This window comes from Orbicella franksi, chromosome 12 (assembly GCF_964199315.1).
Source record: "Orbicella franksi chromosome 12, jaOrbFran1.1, whole genome shotgun sequence".
NCBI lineage: Eukaryota > Metazoa > Cnidaria > Anthozoa > Scleractinia > Merulinidae > Orbicella > Orbicella franksi.
Window position 1 is genome coordinate 24,731,773 of NC_138156.1, and position 23,853 is coordinate 24,755,625.

The window sequence follows — 23,853 nt, forward strand, 5'->3', positions numbered from 1 at the left end:
GAGGCTAGTTCCAGTCCTACTCTTTTTTAGTCTCGCACATTCAACATGTCTTCTGAAGGGTGAGTTCGCGTTCGTTTGCTTGGAATTCTTGAATTCTTCATGAGGCTTATAACTTTTTAAAGAGGGGATTAATCTAAAGTTGTTAATGTAAGCTGGTGACCCGTCAAGAGCAATCTCTATTTCAAAATTCTTGGTGTAGCTTTGGGTGGAATCTGGTCTACGTGTCTTCAGTACAATCCAAACTTTCCAGATCTTTCCGACGAATCTTTTAGAAAGGCTTCAAAATTATATCGATCGCGACGGAGAAAAGAAAAGAAAATCTTTGCCTGCAAACAGATAGGCCCTTACAGATCCTTACACAGTTTTCTTTTGACGTTATTTGTAATTTTTTTTTTATTTGTTTGTTTTTTTTTTTTCTTTTTTTTTTTTTTTTGCGGGATCTTTTGTAAAATTATAACACGGCTTTTTGCATAACCGAGCATAATTAAATTTAAGCTGCCCAAAATCGGATGGCAAGCTTTAATACTAAATTAAAGTTTTCCAGCACATCACAGAAGCAGGGCACTTTAAATTGGCAAACAGCGATGACAGTGAAATTGTACTTGTAAATTGTGTTTAGAATACAGTCATGTAGATTTTGTTTGATATATTTCTTTTTATTTTAACTTTAAAAGTTTCCTAAGTCTGATCTATTGTTATTTTCTGCTTCCCGACATTATTTTATTGGTACATGGAAGAGGAGTGTGAAAAGATGTGGTGCTTGTTTCCAGATCGAGTGATCTAGCCCAGGTTGGAAACATTGTGTTGTGTGCTTGGGCAATGCACTTAACTCTCACAATGCCTCCCTCCACCCAGGTGTATAAATGGGTACCAGCGAATAAAATGCTGGGGGTAACCCTGCGATGGACTAGCATCCCATCCATGGGGAAGTAGAAATACTCCTAGTTGCTTCATGCTACAGAAACCAGGATAAGCTTCGTCCTGATGGGTCACTTGGCTCGTTTGCAGACTTTACCTTATGTAAAAGTAGTTTCAAAATATTCCTCCTAGATTTCACCCCCATCCCGAGTTGTCTCCATTATGTGATCGCCTGTGGGATGCAGATAAAAACCGCCTCACGCCAGGAGTACACTACAAGATTGATCCGCAAGGCAGGACACGGTTCCATTCACGGCAAGATCATGCCAGGGATCCACTCTTTAGCTTTGTTGACCCAGAAGTTTTTCAGTGGCCAACATACAAACGTAAGTGCATCAAACTGCAAACTTGTGTGCTGTATCAAAAATTTGAATCTTATTGGCTTCCCTCGGCTTCCTTGCCTATAACATACATCAATCAAGAAACAAGAAACCTTCTCACAAAACTGTCATTTTGTCTGTTGCATCAATAATTTCAATCTCTATATAAATTGTGCTGATTTCTTTACTTCCTATACTTGATTTCTCTATTTTCCTTTTAATTGTTCACTGACCCTTCCTCTTAAAACAATTTATTCCATCTGAAGAAAGATACAAGAAAAGAGATGTCTTTCACATGCAAGGCTGTGCTCTAAAAGCACCTGGGTGCCACAGGCAACTAACTTTTTGCCTTTGGTGACTACAAAAACTTTTCATGGTCTGGAACCTTTGGGCTCCTCATAATTTTTCTTAGACCACAGCCTTGCTGTGGGCAAGTTGGATTCACCATGTGGTGGTGCAATATGCCTTCTTCTTCAGGCTTACTGCAATCATTCAATTAAGTCCCCAAGGCACTTGTGGGGTAGCTCAAGGGAGGGTGCTTATTGTAAGGAGGGTGCTGACTCAGATCATCCCATCACCTCATCTGCCAACTATAAAGCACATCCTTGATATTTTCCTGTTCAGCAAATTCCTTTTCAGAATATTATGTGTGTGCTTGATTCATAATAGCACCTGTTTTACTTGTTTTAGGATTTGTAGCTTTGCTAGACAACTATGAAAGTGAAACTGGACAAGGAGAAGTTGTCACTCAGCACGAAGTGAGGGAAAACCAGGTTTTCATTGATGTCATTATGGAAACAGAGCCAATGAAGATAGCTCATGAATACCTGGCCAACAAAGGTCTGATGCCGCGTGATCGTGCACAGTTCAAGAGAGCACTTTACTCGTTATGGTTTACCATGTACAGAAGAACCCGTGGAGTAAGGTGATATATACTCATCCCATCTTTTTGTGCTTAAGTTCATCCATCCTTCTCAAACTCATTACTAATTCATTGAGTTAAAACAAAGAAAATCACAACCATGAAGGAGGCTTGGATTCCCGGTATTAATTAGCATAGATTTAGACGATTTTACTTCTCTGTTTACTCCTTAGTGTTTGTTTCGATTTAGAAGATATATCAAACATTCGAGACAGTGTTTCATCAGCTATCCAAACACCTCACATTTTGTCAAAAATGCTCCGCTGCACGTCATATTTTCAACTCTCTTCTCGGTGTTTGGATATCCTGATGAAACACTGTCTCTCATGCTAGGTATATTATTTAAAAATGTTAACCCAACGACAATTTGTAAATTTATGGGAACACTACGATTAAAGTGACCATGACAGATATTTTTTTATTTGCTTGATAGAATCTATACAAGATCATGATATGGAAATCGAAAAAAAATTGCGTAGCATTGTTTCTTTTCACTGCATTTTAGTCATCTGAAAATGTGAAATTTTGCAGCCTTCAGAAACCATGGAAGGTTAGGAGCTGGGACTATTCAGGTTGTGATGTCTAAACAAGAACACAGCTGTTCTTATTTCTTGAACCAAACAAATGGAAATTAAACAAAATAAGTAAAATAAGTAGGCAATCAAGCATAATTCTAATTTTGGTTCAAAATTGTTAACATTTACAAAAGATATGTAGACCTATGTTCTTGTTCTTGATGTCACGACCTGACTAGTTCCAAGTCCTAGCAAACAAAAAAACTGTCTGTCTGTAGGCATGCAGTGTGTGTAGAGTTTGGCAACCTACACTGATGCAATGAAGATACAATGTTGCAGTCTAAAATAGAATTATTTCAAATCATTACTTATTTAGTAAATAAGAAAGCAGATGTATCCACCCTATTATACACTGTATGTTAAGTAGGTGAGAACTGATTTGAAACAACCATCCTGAAGAACTATTGGCGAGAAAATTTAACACCTGTTTAATAGATGGCAAAAACATCTTTTCTTTTTTTAGGGAAATGGACTCCTCTGCCTTTGAACATGTATTTGTAGGTGAGACACGCAATAGGGCAGAGGTAATTGGTTTTCACAACTGGATTCAGTTCTATTTACAAGAAAAGCGAGGTCTAGTTGACTACAAGGGCTTCTTTCCAAGTCGAAGGGTAAGCCAGGAGAATGGCTTTTGTAAATTGTACAGATCATGTGTACTAAAGGCATCGGCAGTCGAGAGTCAATCAATACCCTTGATCGACCCCTGATCTCACTTTCGTTCAATGACTGATCAACATAGGTTCAGTTGACAGTCAATTGACATCTCAGTTGAGAGTCAACTGATTTTTACATACTTGTGTTTCTATAACTCGATGGAAACACAGAACTAGCACGAGCTGTTGACATAATGATGGCGTGAGCTAAGAGAATTTACATTTTGATGATCAAGGTAAACAAGCTGTCTTTATTTTTTGTTGCAGTGTTTTCTAAAAGAAATAGAAAACATGTTCTCCATGTTTCTATTAAGTTATAGAAAAGGCACTCATGAAAGTTTGCGAGAACTCAAAAAAGCTGTGGAAACACTCGCCCCCACAGCATTTCTCATTTTCCCAAACTTCCACTCGTGTTTCTATAACTCGATAGAAACACAGTACATGTTTTCTATTTCTTAACTAATTGACACCTGACCACATATGCCTTTAGTACATAAAATCCAATAGACCACTTTTGATATATTAGAATTCAGCTTGGCAGCGAGGCTTAGAGGAAACAAACAAAGGAAATTAAATGACCACGTTAATTGTTCATATCTTTTGTTTGTGTCCTCTAGGCCTCACTATTAAGCTAAATTTTAATATATCAAAAGTGGCCTATTGTACAAGAAAGATGCTAAAGTAGTAGATTTGGACCCATACTGTACTAAAAGTGTTGTGAACCCAGTTAATTTTCTCTAGTTTAATGGTACAGTATTTAAAATAATATTTTATCTTATTGGTCCAGACCTCTTTGATGCTTTTTATACTGTTAGAAGATATTAGGAGTGAACAAATGCCAATAATTGGCTCAAGTGCAATGGCTTTAGCTTTACATTTACACACTCTCACTCCATCTCCCTTGCACAAGCCTTTTTCAATTTAAATGCCTTTTACTGCTGCTTGCTCTGCTGGAACTGTCACCGTATGCAAGCAAATCATTTTTTCCACAGTTTTTTTTTGTTATTATTTTTGAGTTTTTGAATAGGGAGGTACAACAAAACACTTAATGACTGGCCCCTTGGGAAACATTGAGTTTTGTTTCCCCTCGACCCTCAATGGTCCCCTCGGCCTCACTTTGGGGAACATTGAGGTCTCGGGGGAACAAAACTCACTGTTTCCCTTGGGGCCAGTCATTAAGTGCTTGATGTCTATATCTTCCGTTACAGAAGAGACATGTGAGCAGTGAAGAAGAGAGTATGAATCAGCTGATCACAATTCAGTTTAACTGGAAGGACGACGTGAAGCCAATCGGCAGCAGTTTCATTGGCACCAGCCCAGAGTTTGAAATGGCGTTGTACACTGTGTGCTTTCTTGCCGGGAATGGAGAAGAAGTCCATGTTGAGCTTGATGATTATGACGTCAAAGTCAAAACGCATCACATGGGGAAGTACCTTGGAAGCTGTTTCCCACAATGCCCCTGAATTTAGTGCTAAGCTATTTTCAATTGAAATTAAATTTGAATGCTATTTCTGTACTAATGTATTGACAATTTTTAGACCTATGTACAATGCTATACAAGTGTAGCTACATAAGAAGTGCGATGAAAAGAAAATTAAAATCATTGCAAAACTACAAGATATTTATCTGATTTGAAGTGACAATTTTATTTATGTTGCACAACGACTTAAAGCTAGTATTTCTTGTGTTTTAAAAAAAACTGTCGTTCAGTATTTTAAACAAGATGACACACGGGTAAAAAAAGTGGAGTAGTCACGTATTTCAATAACTGTAATCGAGCTTCTAATGAAGGTTTCTATAATGTTTTTCATATACTGTCACATGTCATTACGAGCGTTGCGTGACAACCGTAGCATAACTGGTATTGCGTGACTACCGTCCCAATGACGCTCACTGAACATAGAGATAGGCCGTTTCCATTAGTGTTCCATGTACGTAATTACATCGATAATGAAGATTTTTGGATTTTCCGACAGCCGTGCACCCGTAGCCGTCCTTACAAGAACTGACTCCTACTCCGAAAGCAAAATCATCTGGAAAACAGGTGGCTTGTTGGTCCCCAATACACCCTATCCGTGCAATATGAGTTGTCTTAACAGGGGTAACGTTAGGGTTGTCTTTCTGTGGGTTGCAAGTGTTGGCCAAGTTGAGACCGCACCAGCCTTGACGAAGAACGGACAAATCACAGCTCTTTCCGAAAGCTTTGAGAAGTGTAGCGAAGGTATATTGCTCAGCGGGGACAATGCCAAACTGAGTTTTAAACAACTCTGCAAGAGGCATGTTTTTATTGTGTGTGAACGGGGCGCAGCTCGTTGTAGGACCTGATAAACACACCAAGATTTTTTTACACTTTATTGTTGACCAACCATCGTTTTTCATGGATGTCTTCTGTGTTGTGTCTGGCGAAGTTTCATCATTGAACGTTTTTTCATTTGCCCAGTTGTCACTGACGGGTGAAAATTCGTCTTTGCCACCATTTATCCGGGCAACTAGAGTCCAGCCCCCCAGCGCCGTAGCGGGTTTGTCTGGATTGAGTATATCGCCGCGTGGCTCCACTCGAATCATTTCACAATGCGTCTGCAATCAAATGAACAGCGTTCATTACTCACCCGGTTACAAGAGTTCTAAACTTAGATGAAGACATCTAACTATTGACGAGGCCTGCACGTGTGAAAAATTGGTCTAATTGGGCTTGTGATTAAATAAGATTTTATGGTGATGATTTTCCATCCCGTCAGCAATAACTGGGCAAACCCATAACGTCGATGAAATTCTGGCCAGTTGTATGGTAGGTCATAAAAGGAATCCGCGGTTTAGAGAACGTAGAGGAACGATGTTTGATTGAAAGCGCCATAGCTCGGCACGCATGCGTAATGCAAGTTCGGTGTCATGGGTCCGACTTTAGAGCATCCGTAACCATCATAGCAACTAGTTACGCCGATACCAAGGGCGTAATCATTCGGTCCACAAGTCCTCAAAAGGTCACCTAGGCAACCAATCCGCGCGATATGATTGGTTGGATTCAGATTTGGATTGATGTCCTGTGGGTGGCATACGCTGGCGGTGTTCAAACCACACCACTGTTTGCGCATGCGTGACAGATCACAACTCTTCCCAAATGCCCGCAATAGTGACTCCATTGTGTAGCGCTCATCTACAGTCACCCCAAACTGATTATTAAACAGTTCTGATAAAGACATGTTACGGTTGTGCGTGAAGGTAGCGCAATGCGTCTTCGGACCATCGTAACACACTCGCAGTACGTTACTGGGCAAGTCTGCCCAGCCAATGTTTTTCATGACCTTTTGTGTGTTGGTGTCCGGTGCAGATTCGTCGTTGATGACGCTATTGGTTGCCCAGGTATTGCTGACTGGTGAAAACTCGATTGAACTGCCCGGGACCCGAGCGACGAGCGTCCAGCCACGAGCCACCATTGGTTCAATTTCGCAATGTGTCTGAAATTCAAATATAGTGTCCAAAACCAGACATTGAATTGTCAACACTGAGACGGATCTCGGAGGGGCTCCACTGAACCCCTAAATTAAAAAAAAGAGACATTATAACACGCCGACTTGAAATCCCATTTCCAAGGATCTCCAGTTTGAAAATTTTCCCGGTATAGATGCACCCGGATACCCCATCAGTGGACCGAACCCTTTTCTCTCGCATCCTTTAGTCACCCCTTTAACACTTCACTGAATTACTATAATGCGACACGGCACTTAGCAAATTTGATTGCGATTTGTCTCTGGTAGTTCTTCCTCCGGTTTTCCTTATATACGCCACTTTGTGCAAGTTCAATATATACCTGGTGTCACATGCTCACTCTGATCTGCTTCAAGTTATACTTCTAAATAGAAAACTGATTCTGCATAACAAATTAATGAACCAATCAGAATTCAAAGAAAAACATGCGACACGTGCCAAGCGCAGGGGAAGACACCCGTTAACCAAGTTATCGTTTGGGTTTGGTTTTCCTTCTGATTGGCTGAAGAAGAATCGGGAGGTTTGATGTGGTTGGCGACGTTTTCTAATCAAAATAAGAGACGGGGATCATCAAGCGTAACATCACCCAGGGTACTTTTTGACATTCAAATGCTCAGAAAAAAAAACACTCCAATTATGGAATATTCAAGCAGTTTGGGCGAAAACGCCCAACACGAGAGAAATGTATTTATAAATGCTACGAGTCTAAAGTAAAACACCCACGCGCCCCATCTCTGGCAGAGTGAACATTGCGAATTTATTTCTTTACCATGATGGTAATAAGAATGACCCCCCTGCTCCCACCCCCCGCCCAAAAAAAAAAGGAAGTGACTTTGGAAGTGAGAGGTTTGGCAGCATACTGACCTGGAATGGTTTTCCCTTGCCTTTTATCCAGTACGCACCACTCACAGCACCAGCATCTTTCTTGTATATCTCCTGACAATTGGCCGCGGGATTGTCTTTACTATGAAAAAAACACACACACAGGGGACTACTAAGTGATAAACTGAGCCCGCTGTCATTACTCGTTTCTTTACCAAGCAACACGAGTTCACCTGATAACGAAGAATCGGCGTATCCAACCTCGATCCCAAGACTTCTCTCCTTTGCCTCCCTTGTCGAAAGAGCCTTGCTCGAGGTTGCACCGTATCTTTTGCACGTGTATCAAAGGTCTTAGTCAACAACATTTAAAAGAACCGTTAAATCGCTGAATTTTATGTTACTTTAAAGCTAGTGTAACAAAATATAAGAATCCAGACAGCGTGAACATCAACCTACCACCTTCCCTGGCCGCACTTTGGTTTGTCAGGTTGACCTCCAGGGCCACCAAAATTGCCCTGCTGGATATAACAAAGGTTGTTTCAGTTTTTTTGCGCACTTACTACGTAGGCTCTTGGTATTTACAGGTACATTCAAATTTATTACCTTGCAGGTCTTTTCCAGCTCCACTATTTTTGCTGTAAGTGTCGCTATAACCCCGGGAGAACACTGAAACTATAAAAAAAAAATGATAAAAATATTCAGAGAGTAAAAACAACCATTTTTGCCCAAAAACTCTTATGTGAAATGTTAGCCAATCAAGTAGCAACGTTAGACACGTCCGTCCAATCAGAGTGAAGTCGATCGACGCGCGCCAGTGCGTATTGGCGGGAAAGTTGTGCAGATGTTATCAAGTTATAAACGAACCTCTTATAGTACTGTAATAAGGGTATAAACTGTTTAAATGGCACATGATAGAAAAAAGAAAAGAACTTCAAGTCAATACAGTACCGGAGATGGCTGACAAACACCTGGATCTCCGGTTGGGCCCTGAAATACAATGAAACGAACAAATCAGATTACTTTCGATAAGTCTGTATCAGTTGTGTCAAGCATGCACTGTGCACATCAACTGTTTTACTTTTCACGGCGTCTCCAGCGTAACCAATTTCTACCTGTTGTTAAAACTAAGCTTTCCAATTTTTCCTTAGCCATAAAGGGAGCAGAGAAGCTTCCTTGGGGGCCTTTCTAAATCACTTAAATTTTTCTGAACATCATTTGAAACATTCTTTGATTATCTATGTTGATTATGTAAGTCGTCTCTCTCGCTCACCTTAGGCCCCGCGGCTCCTGGAGGTCCGGGTGGTCCTGGAGACCCCTGTGAGCAGAGACACATGGTCAGATAAGCCACTATAAATTATCCCAGCCTCCCATTTTATATATAGGACACTTTCGTCATTCCACGTCCCTTCCTTCATTTATTTTCAAGAGCAATGCAACTGTATGATTGCCAAACCTTAACTCCAGGCTTTCCACTTATTCCATCTTTTCCCTTCAATGCAAGGGTCATCATGTTCTATACAAAACAAAAAAAGACTTTTAGAAACCATTCACACGTAGTCATCTTTCTCAACGTCCTCAAAGTCCTCAAAGCACTTTTGGTGGCTTCCTTTCTACATTAAATTCTTCTTGGGCGGCAAAGCCGGGGAATTAGCTCCGTATTCCCATCACCTAATGCAATGATATTTACGAAAATTAAGAATGACTTAGAGGGAACTTAACCTGGTCCCATAGAGTCATGCAGTTTCTCTTCAAGGGAAAACGATGTCTGGAACAGGAACTACCCTCAGTACTCCTAAATTAAAGGGAAGTCAATAACCTAAAAGTGAGACTGATTAGGAGACAATCATGTTTTCAAGTTCGCAACAAACCTGTGAAACCTTCACTTTACATTGAGTGTTCCCGGGACATGCGGCTGGTGAAACTGCAGGTACTGGAGCTTGTGTCGCGGACTTGAAAAAACAAAGGAAAAGAACTAGCTGTTACAAACACACAGATATAATGCTTAGCTAGTCCGTATTCCGTGTTGCTGAACGGTATATTTGGTTGAAATGATTTTTAACATTTTGTTTTAGTAGTAAGCGACAGAAAGAGAGCGAGACACTCGTGCTGAGTATTGTGGGCAAGAAATCAGTACAGATGTCATTATTTTGATCAATAAATCAGGCGCTACCATTATTTGCAGAACAGTCACGGCTCTTATTAGTGTGCACGGTCGATTTCACCACTCCACAAATTCTTTGTATATTGGCACTGAAAAGATCTCGCTAAACCAAGTTATGTGAAAACCGCTTTAATACGGAAGGACTGGACAGATTTTGTTTATAAAGGTAAAGGTAAAGTCTGCATGCGAGCCAAGTGGCCCATCAGGCCGGAGCTTATCCCGGTTTCTGTAGCATGAAGCGACTAGGAGTATTTCTACTCCCCCCTGGATGGGATGCTAGTCCATCGCAGGGTTACCCCCAGCATTAAGTTCGCCGGTACCCATTTATACACCTGGGTGGAGAGAGGCACTGTGAGAGCAAAGTGTCTTGCCCAAGAACACAACATAATGTCCCCGGCCAGGGCTCGAACCCGGACCGCTCGATCCGGAGACGAGCGCACTAACCATGAGGCCACCGCGCCTCCCACAATGTGAAAACCACTTTAATACGGAAGGACTGGACAGATTTTGTTTATAAAGTTTAAAGTAATTTACCTCTTGCTTCGTTATTCTCTTTATCACACATGTACATATCTACAAATGCCTAAACTTTTATCCATTTTTCCCTTTTATCCATTTTTTTTATCCAATTTTTTTTCTCTTATTAGCAAAGAATGAAGAAAATAGGAGTCGTTAAGTGAGCGTTATTCCTCTCTAACATGCAGAATTTACAAACCTGTGAACTGGCAAGGGCTTGAGCGGGCGAGGGATTCACCGAGGAGGCGGGTACAGGAGGTGACTGCGAATTTACCCCAGGGGCTTCTCTGGAACTACTGTCCGCTACTGCTATGGGGGGAAGGTTCTTAAGATCCACAGTGGATTCTACACTTGCGTTAGCAGGCGCTGGTACTAAGAGGAATGTACCGTCGGAATTCTTCTTTAAAAGAAACTTTCCACCTGACTCAACTGGTCCAAGCAGGGGCGCCAAACATACAAACAACGAAACAAACACGACGAATGAGTAGCTCATGGTGGAGGGAATTGGCCACGAGACCTCATCAGCCATCTACAAGGATCGAGGCATGTTCTGTAGAAAGAAACAGAGAAAATGAATAAATATTAAAATAAAAAACTTTATTTAAATGTCAAATGTATTTGGCACTGTTGTGCTAATTGGGGGCGCTGTAATTATGTAAAAAAAATATTTCAAATAGAACATAAACTATTAAGAATCCTAACTGGTGGGAGGCTGACCAGTGGGCTATTTACACCAGTGGGCTATTTAAACCCGGGGCTACCGAGAACAAATCCAGATAGCGGTAGTGGGTAGAACTCCAGATTTAATTTTCAAATCCGGCCAACCCCCTAAACCACTCGGCCACGCCGCCTCCACATAATGATGCTTCCAGTTTTGTTCGCACAGATATTGTCTGCTCCAGCTTGAAGTTTGTCGAGGTTTATGATAGGTAATATTGCTGTGCAGCGTTCTACACTCAGAGAGAGAGCAACAAAAACATGGGGCATTGGGGCAAAAACCCAAATACCAAAATCAGTCGTGACCTGGTATAGACTAAGTCCACTTTCCCGCGCTTTGTGACTTGACGCGAATTGCATATTACTGCGCTTCGAATTGTGATTGGTCACTGGGTTATTTGCTTCGAGTTTTGTGATTGGTCAAATGTGAGTGTTGATTTTACAATCTGGGTCGGATTGTTCAAAGCCTGATTAAGCTAACCCAGGATTAGCGAGCATTTTGATTTAAGTTTTGTAGCTTTTCGCTGCAGTTTTCTGTTTGTATTGTTTGTCTTTCAGTTTTGAATTTGACTAATCTCAAACTGCACAAAACATAAGCAGTGAAAACTGAAAAATTAATACTTCGGTTAACTATTAATCCTGGGTTAATGTTAACCGGCTTTGGAACAACCCAGGCCAGCCCTGATCATCGCAAAACGTTTAGAAAACGACTTCCAACGGAATTTAGAATACTAACTAGCTTTTCCAACTTATAGAATTGGACAATTACTGGAAAAGCAAGAGAAAATCCCGTTTTTGCGCGTAATTACTAGAGCGAAATCATAAGTGCCTGGTAACTTTCAAAGAACCAAACAAATATGACAAGCAGAATAAGCGAACAGACAGCAAGCAAAACACTGTGGAATTAGGATCAGGAGCCTTCTAGTATTTTGAACCGTCCTAAAACCGATCGAAAATAATCCCTTACAACGTCTTATAATGTTGCGTTGACCACTATATATTAGATGACCATCGCTCACAGCTTTAGCTTAGGTTGCCACGACTATGCACAATCTTTTTTTCGGAATCTCACATTTTGGCTGAATTGGCTAGGGGACCATAATTTTGGTCAGGTACGTACTCCAACGCATCTCCAAACCTATTGCGCTTTGGGTAGAGTCAATTCGGAAACAGGTGGAAAACAATTAATAGGAAAATGAAAAAAGCCGAGTAACAAAGTATTTTGCCAGGCGTCGTCGCCTTTTTCCTTCTATTAACAAATGGTTATTTTGACGAATGAACAGTAAAGTAAAATCACTTTCAAGTCCGATTTTCTTCTCTCGTTGAACTCATTAACTTCAATTGGTCACCAGCTGTAATTTTCTTTGTTATACTGTATCACTGTTTATACTATTGATATTTGACAGGCTACGAGAGTATAATAGAGAATGTCTTGATCTACCACCAGATTGTATGCATGGAGATCTCAGAAAAAAATTTCCCAGCAGTTTATGTCATTTGTTTTTTAATTTTTTTTCCCAACAAAACGTAACTGTTTGTAACTGAGACGTCAATTAAACGTCAAATATGGACAGGTAAAGATTATTCCAGAATGGAAACACTTAAATAAGAAGTTCCCAAGTGGGTTCTATGTATATGACATGTTCCTTTTCGCCGTTTGACTTACTTTACTTCAGTTGAAATAAACCGCAGGTAAATTGCTGTATCACAGAAGTCTTTGACTTCTGCTGATCAGCTATGTTTAGATACAAAACTTACTGAAAGAACCCATTTCTGGGGCCTCTATATAAAACACATCAATACGATTTGCTTCTTACTCTTAGGGTATTTTTCTGGGAAGGTATATCGTACATCATGTAACGCATCATACATTGAATCAAGGCCAGACGCATTTTTTCATCCGTGCAGAGTCCGTCCTGGGGAATCGCCCATCCAAATTAGATCACACACAAAAGATTTCAGTAAAATTAAGGCAATGAAACTAATTGAATACAACCAGGTGAACCAGACAAGTCAAGATTCTAAAGTGTACGCGAAACGAGTGATGAGTCACTGTAGAACTAAAGGTGACAGCTTCATCACATAAAAGAACTACCTCTGGGTTGGTAGTGGGCGAGAACCACGGCGGCCTTAAGATTTTTCTAACCAAGAGAAAACTATGGACACCTGGAATATGTAATAACCTTTGCTCTCACTACATAAACCGATGAACAAATGAAACATAATTATAAAGAAAGCGGAAGGAAAAATACAACTATTTAGTCCTACCTTGAAAATGCTGCCAAGGGTGAATCGAATCAGGGAAAAAAACTAACAATAAGAAGTAAAAATTCTAACAACCACAGATAACCAAATATTGAAAACTCTCTTCGAGGGTTTAACGAGATCATATCACCTAACTCGCGCATAACAATGAGGTAATTAGCGTTCAAATACGACGGCAGACAACACAAATATAAACAGCGGCATAAGCTAGTTTAGTACTGGTGGCAACAGGGGCAACAGGTGTCACATCAAATTCGTCTCCAGGTTCCTCTCGGCGAAGAAGGAAGTCTCCTTCTTAACCGCATTCTTTGAGGCAGAGAGTTCAGGATGTAGATGGGGGGAGGGGTTGATTTTACAAGTGTTAGGGCACTAATTAAAACGAGGCACGCTATTTGGTATGGCTGTCAACGAAAGAATGAAGTGGAATAAATGAAAATAAATAAATAAACGAGTTGAATAGGCTAAAGAGTCTTCTTGTGAAATGTTGCTCGTTCTGATGTTACATTCCGAAGAAATTCCGCTTAATTAATCTAACTATTATTATTCACTCTTTTATCATACCCACCCTAACCAAAACCTCAACCCCACCCCTGCTTTCACTCCTATTACCAACACCACCCCTGACCAAGAGAAAATGAGGGGTTGTTCTTGCTAGGGAGCAAGTTCCCGAGACTAAAAACACTCTACATCGAAACAGAGTTCGTGCGGAATTATGGGGGCTTAACACGCTAAAAAATTGTTCTCATGAAGGGTTCAAGGGGACAAGTCCCATTCAGTTGAAATCGGGTTGAATTGGTGGGACAAGTGGCTACGACTAGATTTTTTTTGACAAAAATGGCTTCACACGAAGGGACACTGTCACGCCATCAAAAATAAAAATCGCAACCATTCAATAAATTAAGTCAAGAAGCTGGGATATGATAGATGATTGATATATAAACAACCTCGCCAAGATTTAGGCCTGTGCGGTTATTCATTCTCGTGTTATAAGGAAAAGTGTATCACCCAGATTTATAGAGCTTTGTATGGAGAGGCCATGCTGGTGCCCTTTTAGAGGGGCACCAACATGGCGCCGTAAAGTAACAGAAACATCTGTCATTGAGTTTTGCCATCGAAACGAAAAGTTATTACCCTAGAGCTCCGACAAATTGAAATTAATTCTTCTTCTAGAGCAAGAACTGCTCAGTTGTCATAAACGTGAGCAATGACTCATCTTTTGAGAGCCTAATCGGGCCACCATTTTATTGTCACACACCGCATAAACTTTCAAACGTGCTCTATTACAAATTATAACATAACTAAAGCAAAGCGCGCGCTCTGACTGGTTAATTTAACGTCTACTATTTGCCCATGGGTGTACGCTGCTGACGTGTGTGCTAATGTTTACAAAGCAAATCTTTTGACAGACATTGTTTCCAAAGTAATGGCCGACGTCCCTCTGCCAGAAATGCGAAACTGTCTTCACAGTTGTCTGAAGATGAAACTTTATCGAGTTACTGGTGTGCAGTCGGTTGTCATGAATGAATTTTCGCGCGCTTGTTTTCTCTTGTCATGTAAGACTACACGAACATTATTTTGTGATGTAGCTCAATAAAAGGACTTCTTTTGTTCCAATGTCTCAATGTTATGTTATAAAACAAATGGTAAACGCCATAGCGTGCACTATTGAGTTATGGATGCACTTGGGAGGTTTGCTAAGCACTCAAGAAGCTAGAGTCGCACTCGGCTATCGCCTCGTGCGACTCTTACGCTTCTTTCGTGCTTAGCAACCTCAGCTCCCGCGTGCATCCATAACTCAATAGTGCACGCTATGGCGTTTACCATTTGTTAAATGAGGAACCCTGTCGAGCTTAGAAGTTGTAAGGCGTCAAGTTATTAGAGGGTCTTACATCCGGTGAAAGTCAAACTTCAGAAGAACTGGTATTTTTTTATTTTGGAAAATGATGACGTCACGCGCATGAAAACCGGCAAAAAGCCTGAAATGTCCAGCGAGAATTTTGATTTGAGTTTTGTAACTTTGCGGTGAGATTTTCTGTTTTTATTGTTTCGCCTTCTGTTTTGACTTTGAATAATCTCAAAATACACAAAACATAAGCAGTGAAAAACATTTGTATACAAGAAAAAATTATACTTCGCGTTCGGTTTTAAACTTTCAATCCTCCGGACAACCCGGCCCAGGGATTTGTCCCCACGGCCGTCCGTTTAGGCCTGGCTGCAAAGCAGAGTAGACGCCGAGAAAGACAGAGAACGGCACAGAGAACACGATGAACGGCGCAATAGACGAACAGGAATTACTTACAACAGTTCCTAACGTACTCAAGCGTCTCTGTAAAAAAGTTGTCCGAGGATTCTACGAAAACGAACACGCCGCTATCATAACTTTACTTACCAATTCTCAATATCCGTGTTTACAAGAAGATGATTTGATCCGACAGTTGGGCTTTGACAAGAAGCAATTACGACAAAGTCTAGTGCGCTTAAAGAACGAAAAACTCATAAAGCAAAGAGTGCACAAGGAAAAGAATCCCGAGACGGGAGCCCTGATCAGTTTCAACTACTATTTTATTAACTACAAGGTTTTTGTCAATGTTGTTAAGTACAAGTTGGATCATGTGCGAAAGAAGATTGAAAGCGAAGAAAAGCAAGCGAAAAATCGGCCATCGTTTGTATGTACCCAGTGCGAGAAAAAGTATTCCGATTTAGAAGTTGATCGCTTGTTGGATCTGGAAACCTGTCAATTAAAATGCACCATATGTGAGGGCTTAGTAGAGGAGGATGCTGCTGGAATTAAACAAAGCAACACTTCCAGAACAAGCTTGGCTCGCTTTAATGAGCAAATGGAGCCAATTTTCCGACTGCTTAGGGACTGTGAAGATATCAATCTAGCACCTGCCATTCTGGAGCCAGAACCACAGCCAGCCCAACTTGCCAGTGGAAGTCATGGGTCTCGCCCCTCAGGACACCGAGGTAATAAACCATCATGGGCCAATGATTCTACTGGTGGCAATGATGTGAATGGACCGGGTATTAAAGTAGATATAATGGGAGATGAAAATGATGAAGATGCAGCAACTAACAAACCTCGGGCGAAGGAGGCACCCATATGGATGAGGCAAAGTACAGTGACACCAGCTTTAGGGGTACAAAGTGATGTTGCTGCCAGTGATCAAACACGTCATGGGGGATCTGACCACAAGAAGCCAGGGACCTCTGGAAAGGATGATGAAATCCTTGCAGAGCTATTGGTTCATGAATCAGTTAATAAGAAACCACGTCTAGATATCAATGAAGCCCTTGGCGAGGGGGTAGATAACGATGACAGTGACTCTGGTCCAAGTGATGACTCTGACTTTGAGACACCAACTCCTGGACCAGCAGCAAAAGCAAGTGAAGTAACAGAAGCCATGGAAACTCACACTGAAAGTGAGCAAGAAGATGACGACACACATGAAATCAAAATTGGAGACAAGATGGTGCCAATTGATGATGTCACTGATGAAATGTTGAGGGAAATGACGCCAGAGGAGCACGAGGCTTACACAAAAACATTTCAGCATGTTTATAACCAGCTTTACTAGGCAGGCAAATAAAAAACTTTATGTAAAGTGGTAGTACATTTTTCAACTTCAGTGAATAGATGTAGGCAGTATTTGTTTGGCTTATTACCATAAACCCAGCCATTTCCAAGATGCATTAAACAAGGTACCTGATGTGTTAAATTATAGGTCCGATGTGTTAAAATACAGTCAAACGTCCCATAAGCGACCACCCAATATGTCAAGCCTGAGAGATTACTTATGGAAGGTGGTCACCTATGAGAGCTTAGATCATATTGGGTCAAAATTTTTCTTCATTAGCATATGGTAATTGCAGAGACTTACCCCATGTTTTAACTGTTTTATTCATGTGAAAAGTCAGTTTTGAGAAAAAATCTGGTACTTCCCATAGAGAAATTTCTGCCTCTAGTACTACCCAGGAATGCAGTAATGTTACACCGTTGTCATCCAATTTATGCCTTATTATCTGTCAAGTGGTCGCTTACAGGAGGTTAGAAACGAAAGAAAATTTCGAACTTTTAGCTCTAAAAGTGGTTGCGGTTGCTAACAAGAGGTGGTTGCTTACAAAAGGTTCCAAATATAGTGATTTCACTGGGAAATGTTTGTTATTTTGGAAAACTGATCGCTGAGGAGAGGTGGTCGCTTACGAGAGGTGGTTGCAACCGGAGGTTGAACTGTATGTCTAATTGCCAGACATTTCTTGAAATGTTATGGCTCAACAGTAGACCCTAGGTGATGACTGTGTGTATGCTCATTTTCTATCTGTTTGATAGTGTAGTTTCAGTGGTTTGAGTGGACAAGTACAGTGGAACCCCACCTTACGATCACTTTGTTAATACAGTTACTGCCACTTTTTTTGTCCCAGCGAAATGCCAGTACATTTTCTCATAAGAAAACCCTGTTAATGCTGCCACCCCATAAATACAGCCAACAGCCATTCTTCAAAATCCTAACCTGTATAATCCTTTGTAATTTTTCTCTGTTTATACAACCACTCAACCCAGTTATGCTCATCTTCCCATTGTCAATAAAATTATATCTGCATTCCGGATGCTTATTGAGGACAGTTGTTTTGAGGTTAAATTGATATATCTACTATATCTGTTAAGCTGTCACTCAATTTAGACCAGCTATGAAATTTGACCCCACCCCATTATGGCCAAATTTTCATGCCCTATTGATGACTGTATTAATGTGGCTCCACTGTACTATTGATAATTAAAGGATGACAAACTCTCTCTGTAAGGCCAAGCCCACTGTTGTTCATTCATTTTCAAAATCTTTGCTTTCATTCAAGCCAACGTGTTCCACACTACCATTCTATTACTGAGTTTTATAAATAGTTTCTTTGTGTTTAATGAAATCTGTCATTAGAAGTGTCTAAATATAATGTACAGTAAACTTGATTGTTCCTTACACAATTCAGTTGAAGTAACCTACATCTGTTCAAACTAAAATCCTGCATTTTCTAAATTCTGTTATGTCACCTGAGGAAAACTGTGCCTGCAACATGTTCCTGCTTCATGTCCCCAAAACAGTCACGTTTCCTTCCTGGAGCATGTTCCAACCTTAATGGTTAGCACACTGAACCAAGGTGTTCAGTTGGGAACCGGTACATGCTGGGGGGTTATCTTGTGATGGACTGGCATCCTATGCAGGGGAGAGTAGAAATATTCCTAGTTGCTAATGCGACAGAGACCAGGGTAAGCTTTAGCAGAATGGACCACCTGGCTTGATGGAATATTTCATGACAGACCAGTACACTATCAGCCTGCTTGTAAAGAACCTCCTATTCCTTATCAAAATGGAAGGGAACTGTCAGGGAGAAGGTTGGAAACTCGGACACAAGATTATGTGATATAACAACCAGTAAACTGAGAAAGGGCTGTAAAAAAACAAAGAAAAACATGCAGACAACTGTAAGAAGGTGGGTAGGAAAGAATTGAAAAAAGGAGAAGCACGAAATTCAAACACCCCTGGCCTACCAATTGTCAAGTTTTTGGCTAACCTCCCCTCTCCCACTTTTGACACCATGTAGTAGCAGTGAACCAATAAACCATTTTAAACCAGACGAGAGAGATGTTTAGAACATCATGGTATGAAGACTACAAGAACTAGAATAATATGCAAATACACACAAGCATGTGAATAACTTATACGAACGGACTCATCACACCTTTGGTCACGTGACTGGAAACTGCGAACATTGCAAAACCGGAACTGAATATTACACATGCCCACAAATAAGCAGCAATTTCTCAGCTATTTCCCTTTACTGTGCAATCCTGCTGTGCCCCCCCCCCCCCCCAAAGAAATGAACATCACAGCTACTTGTTGGATCATGGCATAATTTTATTTTGCTGCTCACATATCTACACATCTATTTCTCATTTTCCTGCAGAGCTTGTGCAAGGAATAGCTTTCCAAAGCTGTGTGTTGAAAACTGGTTCACTTGTGCACTGTATGTGTTTACTTGCTGAGATAACAGAAGGTAATCAAGGCGTGACGGCGACTGTAGGGGCTTAAATATCTTCGAGATATCTTCCTCTGGTAAAGGAGGTTCCCCTCGATTATGCCGTGTAGTATTTTCAGCTTGCTAAAAATATATGGAAAGAAATCTCTTGTTACATAATGGCAGTGGATGAGTATGACAGAACATTCAATGATTTGTATTTGACACTAAGGCCCCATCCACACATATCCGGATATTTTAGAATCCGCAACTTTTTCTTTCCGGATTCAAAAATTTCCCTGTTCACACATAGTGTATTCAAATCGAATTCACCTGTCCACATGCATCTGATGGTATCTGGATTCACTTTAGAGAAACTAGGCCTACATGTTGTGCCACCATATTGTTTTATTGTTCGGTAAGAGACTGGACACAATTATGCTATGTCATCGGATTAAAAAAATATCCAGATTCACCGTCCAAATGTTTTGTTGCAGATTTATTTTTTTCCACTCTGGTTAGTTGATTAAAAAATATCTGGATTCGCTCCTGAATTCACCGGATGCATGTGGATGGATGCCGTATCTGAAAAGAAAAAGTTGCAGATTCAAAAATATCCGGATTCATGCTTAAGGGTACAGAAAAAGCTTGCTTGAAACAAAATCACATTAGTAATCTTGGAAACAAAGAATAACTACCGGTAAAACCAGGGTTGCCACAGGTCAGGAAATGGTCAGGGAAAAAATTCTTTAATGTCAGGGAAAAGTCAGGGAGTTTTATCTTGAGTCAGGAGAAATTGACATTTTGAAGAAAAGTCAGGGAAAATTGAAATAATTTAACAAGGCTGATTTAATACCATTGAAGGCTTGAGGAAATATTTGGTGCCACTGTGATCTCAACAATGTTTTTCCTTACTGAAGAAGGAAAATTTGTTGAAACTTTTCTGTAATGGGTGGCTGTAAGTTGAGGTCAGAAGCCATTACTATATTTGACATTTTATATTTATTTGGTCAGGGAAATTTTATTTCTATCAGGGAAAAGTAAGGGAATTTTGAAAAGTGATGTTGATGGCAACCATGAAAACTGAACAATTTAGAGCAACCTACAATAAGTACAAGGTCACTGTGCACAAATGATCTTGTTTCTTTGTTGAATAAACTAAACAAAGAACTTACCCTTCGCTGAATGTATGCATCTTTCTGCTGTTGTTGCCGTGCTACATTACGCAAGTGATTGTTGAATTTATTTGCATCTTGACAAAGTTCATCAACACTCTCCATTAGTAACCGCACATTCTTTTCTAAGTAGGATCTTGAAAAAATACATAACAGTGCTTGTATGTCTGTTCTTAATTACCCTTGAATGTTACTACTTTATTATCTAATTTTCTCCTTTAAGTTAGTTTCTGTTTCACTTGATGCAAACACTCAGGACAACAGTTTATCACATCTCCAAACACGTAAAGCTTTGTCAAAATTATGCCACTGTACATCGAATTTTCAGCTCTCTTGTTGTTGTTTTGAAATGTGATGAGACACCACCATCTTTCATGATTGATATTGCCTCATCTGGTTAAAATTCATGGTCACCAAGAGTGGAAGAGAGATGATGAAATATAAAGGCAAAAAAGAATTAATGGAGATAATTCCAAGGTGATAGGATCTTGTAGAATTCCATTGCATTATTTTGCAAATATGAAAAATAATACTATGGCACTAAATGGATGCCAGAAATGGAAACAGCACAATGAAATTAGTAGCCAAAGATTGTTTATTTTGAGACCATTGCTTACACAATCATTACACCTTAAATGGCTGTTTGATAGTTTTAAATTAAATAAACAATAGCCTCCATTTCATGTGAAAATGTGCGACGATATTTGTCTGCGGACATTACCTGTTTCGAGAAGTGAACAGTTTTTCAAGAGCATAGCTTGAGGAAAACTGTGAGCTACGAGGAACACATAATGTTCCAAGACAACTATCTGAGCATACATGTATTTTTGTGCTTAATGAAGGCTATGGTGTTTATTATCCTTCAAATATTTTTCGAAACATGTGCAGTTTTGAAAACTGGGCAATATCAGTTGGATATTCCCCAGTATTAGCTAGGGAATTTTCAGTAACACGACATGTTTAGATCAATTGCGTGTGAGCGAAAATATTCGAATGATTATGATTAGGGACATTTGCCCAATACTCCAATACTACGGAAAGTCAGGTCTTACCCAGTTGAGAGACTGAGGAAATCATTCGTTTGTGTGTGAGGTGATAACACTTCAACTTCACAGAGCAGAGCATTGATGAGAGACGAATTCCTTATCACAAGCGGAATCTCCTCAAACATGGCCTCAAAACTTAGACCACTTTTTGCAAGCCTGAAAAAAAAAAAAAAATGGTATTAATAATGGTTAGGTCATGATGATATTCTCTTTTCATTATTTTAAGTGAAATATTCAAGGAAAAGCAAGTTCTCACACTGATTCACTTATAACAGAATTACACATAAACTGTTTTTTTTCACTTCAACTTATCAACTGCGAGATCAATATATATATGCATGTATATGTAGTTTAAAAATTAAAAGTATCTTAACTTGATGAGGTGTTTCTCACCTTTCAGCACTGAATTCTGCATCCTTGTACATTGTCATCATTTTATCAGACAAACGGAATACCTTGAGAGACAGCATTCCTTGAGAGGTTTTCAATGGATCTGAACAGACAAAAAGGAGTATTAATAGTAGTGGAAAAGAGGTATGATGTAGAGGATATTACATGGCTGCATGGAGATACAAAATTCTGTTCAAGTATTGAAAAATATTCTCGCAATACATAAAAATGTTTTTGGTGATTTTCTGAAGATTTCTGAAGATAGTTCAAAATTTGTCCAGAGGTCAGACGAACGTTCTGAACATTTTTCTGACAATTTTCAAAGATAACCAAAGATTGCTGAAGACTTCTGAAGAAGATCTGAAGATGCTTCGATCATATACCAACAAATTTAAGTGCAGTTAAAGGGATAAAGATGTTTTAAAAAATGATGTCACACATGTGTGGATAAAAATGATATCCTCACATGTGGGATAGCGTTTTTATCGATTTGCTGCCACTCAGTATACTACTGATTTTTTTATAACAGAATCATTCTGTTCTTACCATAAATAAGCACAACAGATTCCTCAATTGCACTCTGGTAACTGAACTGCGAGTCAAGTAATGTTTTGTTCACAAATGACCCAAGATAAGTTGACTGATACCACCCCACATGCAAGTGATCAACGTTAACAGCTCGTAAGCGACGCATCATCTCCATCTGATAATTGACTGTAAAACAGAAAAATACCTAACACAATCAAAATATAGCAATAAAACAGAAACCATACAGAAACAGAGACCAATGACATGCGGAACGGATCAAGTTTTATATTTTTTTGAAAAAACGTAAAATGGGGATTTGTATTCACCATTGGTCAGTAGTTGATTAACTGGCCATTGTAGAGAGGTTATTTTGGTATTTTGGGACATGCTTTGGTGGCCGTTACCATTGTGGAGAGGTGGCTGTTGTAGAGAGGTTAAAATAAAAGTGAATGTATGGACATTCAGCAGGGACAAAAGAAAGTGGCCATTGAAGAGAGGTGGCTGCTGTAGGAAGGTGGCCGTTAGTGGAGGTTTGACTGTAGTTAACAACTAGGTTTGAGAAGCTACTTATTTACTAATTCTCTCACCATCATCTTCATCATCGTCATCTCCAGCTCTTGATGACGGGAAGGGGAAGCAGTTTGTGATCTCAAGTTTGTTATTCTGAATTAATCCAAGTAACACTCCTTGTACCACCTCTCCAGCTGATCTTTCATCTTGACAATGTTTGATTATTTTCAACACAACCTTGAAGCAATCACATAAGTTACTACCGCGGCAGTGATTTGGGCCACTAGGTGCCTTTTTCTAAAGCTTTATAATTACTAATGGATTTGTATCGAGTGACTGACAAGATAAAATCAATTTAATCTAAGTAAGATAATTTTCAACAATATTTCACATTTTACACGACCCTGGATACTTCCTTAACGGCCTTAATGTTTTTAAGTAAGAAAAGATATAAGGAAAAGCCCTTACACAATGAAATGAGAGTCAAATTCATTTTAGCTAGCTTAATTATATGCGATCACGTGTAACAATATTTTACGACTTTTCTGCTACATTTAGAAACAGAAGTGAACTAGAGGCGAGTAAAATTCTGTAAGTGAGCTATATTTACCAATCCATCTACTTGAACACTGTCAATTCGACTTGAAGACCCAGAGGAACTTGAATTTCCTGAAAGCGAAGAGCTGCCTCTTTCCGCCATATTGAACACAAATTTTGAAGAAATGGTCGAGCTGAACTGGGCACGAAATTCGTCGAAAGTTTTCGGAATTGTTCGTGGTAGTCGGGATTAGTTCGGTGTGTCATCGGCAATGACGTAGTGGGAGCCGCCTCGTTCAGAGA

The 23,853-nt window shown here is 39.9% G+C and overlaps 4 protein-coding genes across 7 annotated transcripts; 2 read left to right on the plus strand and 2 right to left on the minus strand.

Annotated features, from left to right (window-relative positions):
* The first annotated feature begins 5 nt into the window (after positions 1-5).
* Positions 6-4,971, plus strand: LOC145464540 (uridylate-specific endoribonuclease B-like). Its single transcript, XM_081448466.1, has 5 exons — positions 6-59; positions 1,051-1,244; positions 1,929-2,163; positions 3,199-3,346; positions 4,597-4,971. The coding sequence occupies exons 1-5, from the start codon at positions 46-48 to the stop codon at positions 4,849-4,851; spliced, it is 846 nt and encodes a 281-aa protein (XP_081304592.1). The 5' UTR covers positions 6-45; the 3' UTR covers positions 4,852-4,971.
* A 146-nt stretch (positions 4,972-5,117) lies between these two features.
* Positions 5,118-15,136, minus strand: LOC145464536 (uncharacterized). 4 transcript variants are annotated; one of them, XM_081448459.1, is made up of 10 exons: positions 13,359-15,136; positions 10,573-10,923; positions 9,565-9,645; positions 9,150-9,209; positions 8,967-9,011; positions 8,645-8,683; positions 8,300-8,368; positions 8,153-8,214; positions 7,739-7,838; positions 5,118-5,965 (listed from the first exon to the last, which is right to left on the minus strand). In XM_081448459.1, exons 2-10 carry the CDS (start codon positions 10,900-10,902, stop codon positions 5,279-5,281), a joined length of 1,473 nt encoding a protein of 490 aa, XP_081304585.1. In that variant the 5' UTR covers positions 10,903-10,923; positions 13,359-15,136; the 3' UTR covers positions 5,118-5,278. The 4 variants fall into 4 exon arrangements, with proteins under 4 accessions (XP_081304585.1, XP_081304586.1, XP_081304584.1 ...); XM_081448460.1 differs by lacking the exon at positions 13,359-15,136 and having other exon boundaries at positions 8,153-8,211; positions 10,573-11,633; XM_081448458.1 differs by lacking the exon at positions 13,359-15,136 and having other exon boundaries at positions 10,573-11,633.
* A 412-nt stretch (positions 15,137-15,548) lies between these two features.
* Positions 15,549-19,214, plus strand: LOC145463683 (general transcription factor IIE subunit 1-like). The gene has a single exon (XM_081447458.1). It carries the CDS (start codon positions 15,620-15,622, stop codon positions 16,931-16,933), a length of 1,314 nt encoding a protein of 437 aa, XP_081303584.1. The 5' UTR covers positions 15,549-15,619; the 3' UTR covers positions 16,934-19,214.
* On the minus strand, positions 19,213-23,773 carry LOC145463693 (eukaryotic translation initiation factor 3 subunit H-like). Its single transcript, XM_081447472.1, has 7 exons — positions 23,624-23,773; positions 23,091-23,250; positions 22,522-22,689; positions 21,979-22,078; positions 21,592-21,741; positions 20,540-20,675; positions 19,213-19,508 (listed from the first exon to the last, which is right to left on the minus strand). Exons 1-7 carry the CDS (start codon positions 23,711-23,713, stop codon positions 19,293-19,295), a joined length of 1,020 nt encoding a protein of 339 aa, XP_081303598.1. The 5' UTR covers positions 23,714-23,773; the 3' UTR covers positions 19,213-19,292.
* Positions 23,774-23,853: the final 80 nt, after the last annotated feature.

What these genes read in the sequence shown, in the direction of transcription:
- LOC145463693 (XM_081447472.1), bottom strand. Translation starts at nt 23,713, where the DNA reads ATGGCGGAAAGAGGCAGCTCTTCGCTTTCAGGAAATTCAAGTTCCTCT. An exon ending in GTGTTCAAGTAGATGGATTG is followed by an intron (nt 23,251 to 23,623) that starts GTAAATATAGCT and finishes GATTGCTTCAAG; the next exon opens with GTTGTGTTGAAAATAATCAA. An exon ending in ATGCATACATTCAGCGAAGG is followed by an intron (nt 19,509 to 20,539) that starts GTAAGTTCTTTG and finishes ATATATTTTTAG; the next exon opens with CAAGCTGAAAATACTACACG.
- LOC145464540 (XM_081448466.1), top strand. An exon ending in TCAGTGGCCAACATACAAAC is followed by an intron (nt 1,245 to 1,928) that starts GTAAGTGCATCA and finishes TACTTGTTTTAG; the next exon opens with GATTTGTAGCTTTGCTAGAC. An exon ending in AGAAGAACCCGTGGAGTAAG is followed by an intron (nt 2,164 to 3,198) that starts GTGATATATACT and finishes TTCTTTTTTTAG; the next exon opens with GGAAATGGACTCCTCTGCCT.
- LOC145463683 (XM_081447458.1), top strand. Translation starts at nt 15,620, where the DNA reads ATGAACGGCGCAATAGACGAACAGGAATTACTTACAACAGTTCCTAAC.
- LOC145464536 (XM_081448459.1), bottom strand. Translation starts at nt 10,902, where the DNA reads ATGGCTGATGAGGTCTCGTGGCCAATTCCCTCCACCATGAGCTACTCA. An exon ending in AAGCCCTTGCCAGTTCACAG is followed by an intron (nt 9,646 to 10,572) that starts GTTTGTAAATTC and finishes TGTTTTTTCAAG; the next exon opens with TCCGCGACACAAGCTCCAGT. An exon ending in GTAAAGTGAAGGTTTCACAG is followed by an intron (nt 9,210 to 9,564) that starts GTTTGTTGCGAA and finishes TGTTTTGTATAG; the next exon opens with AACATGATGACCCTTGCATT.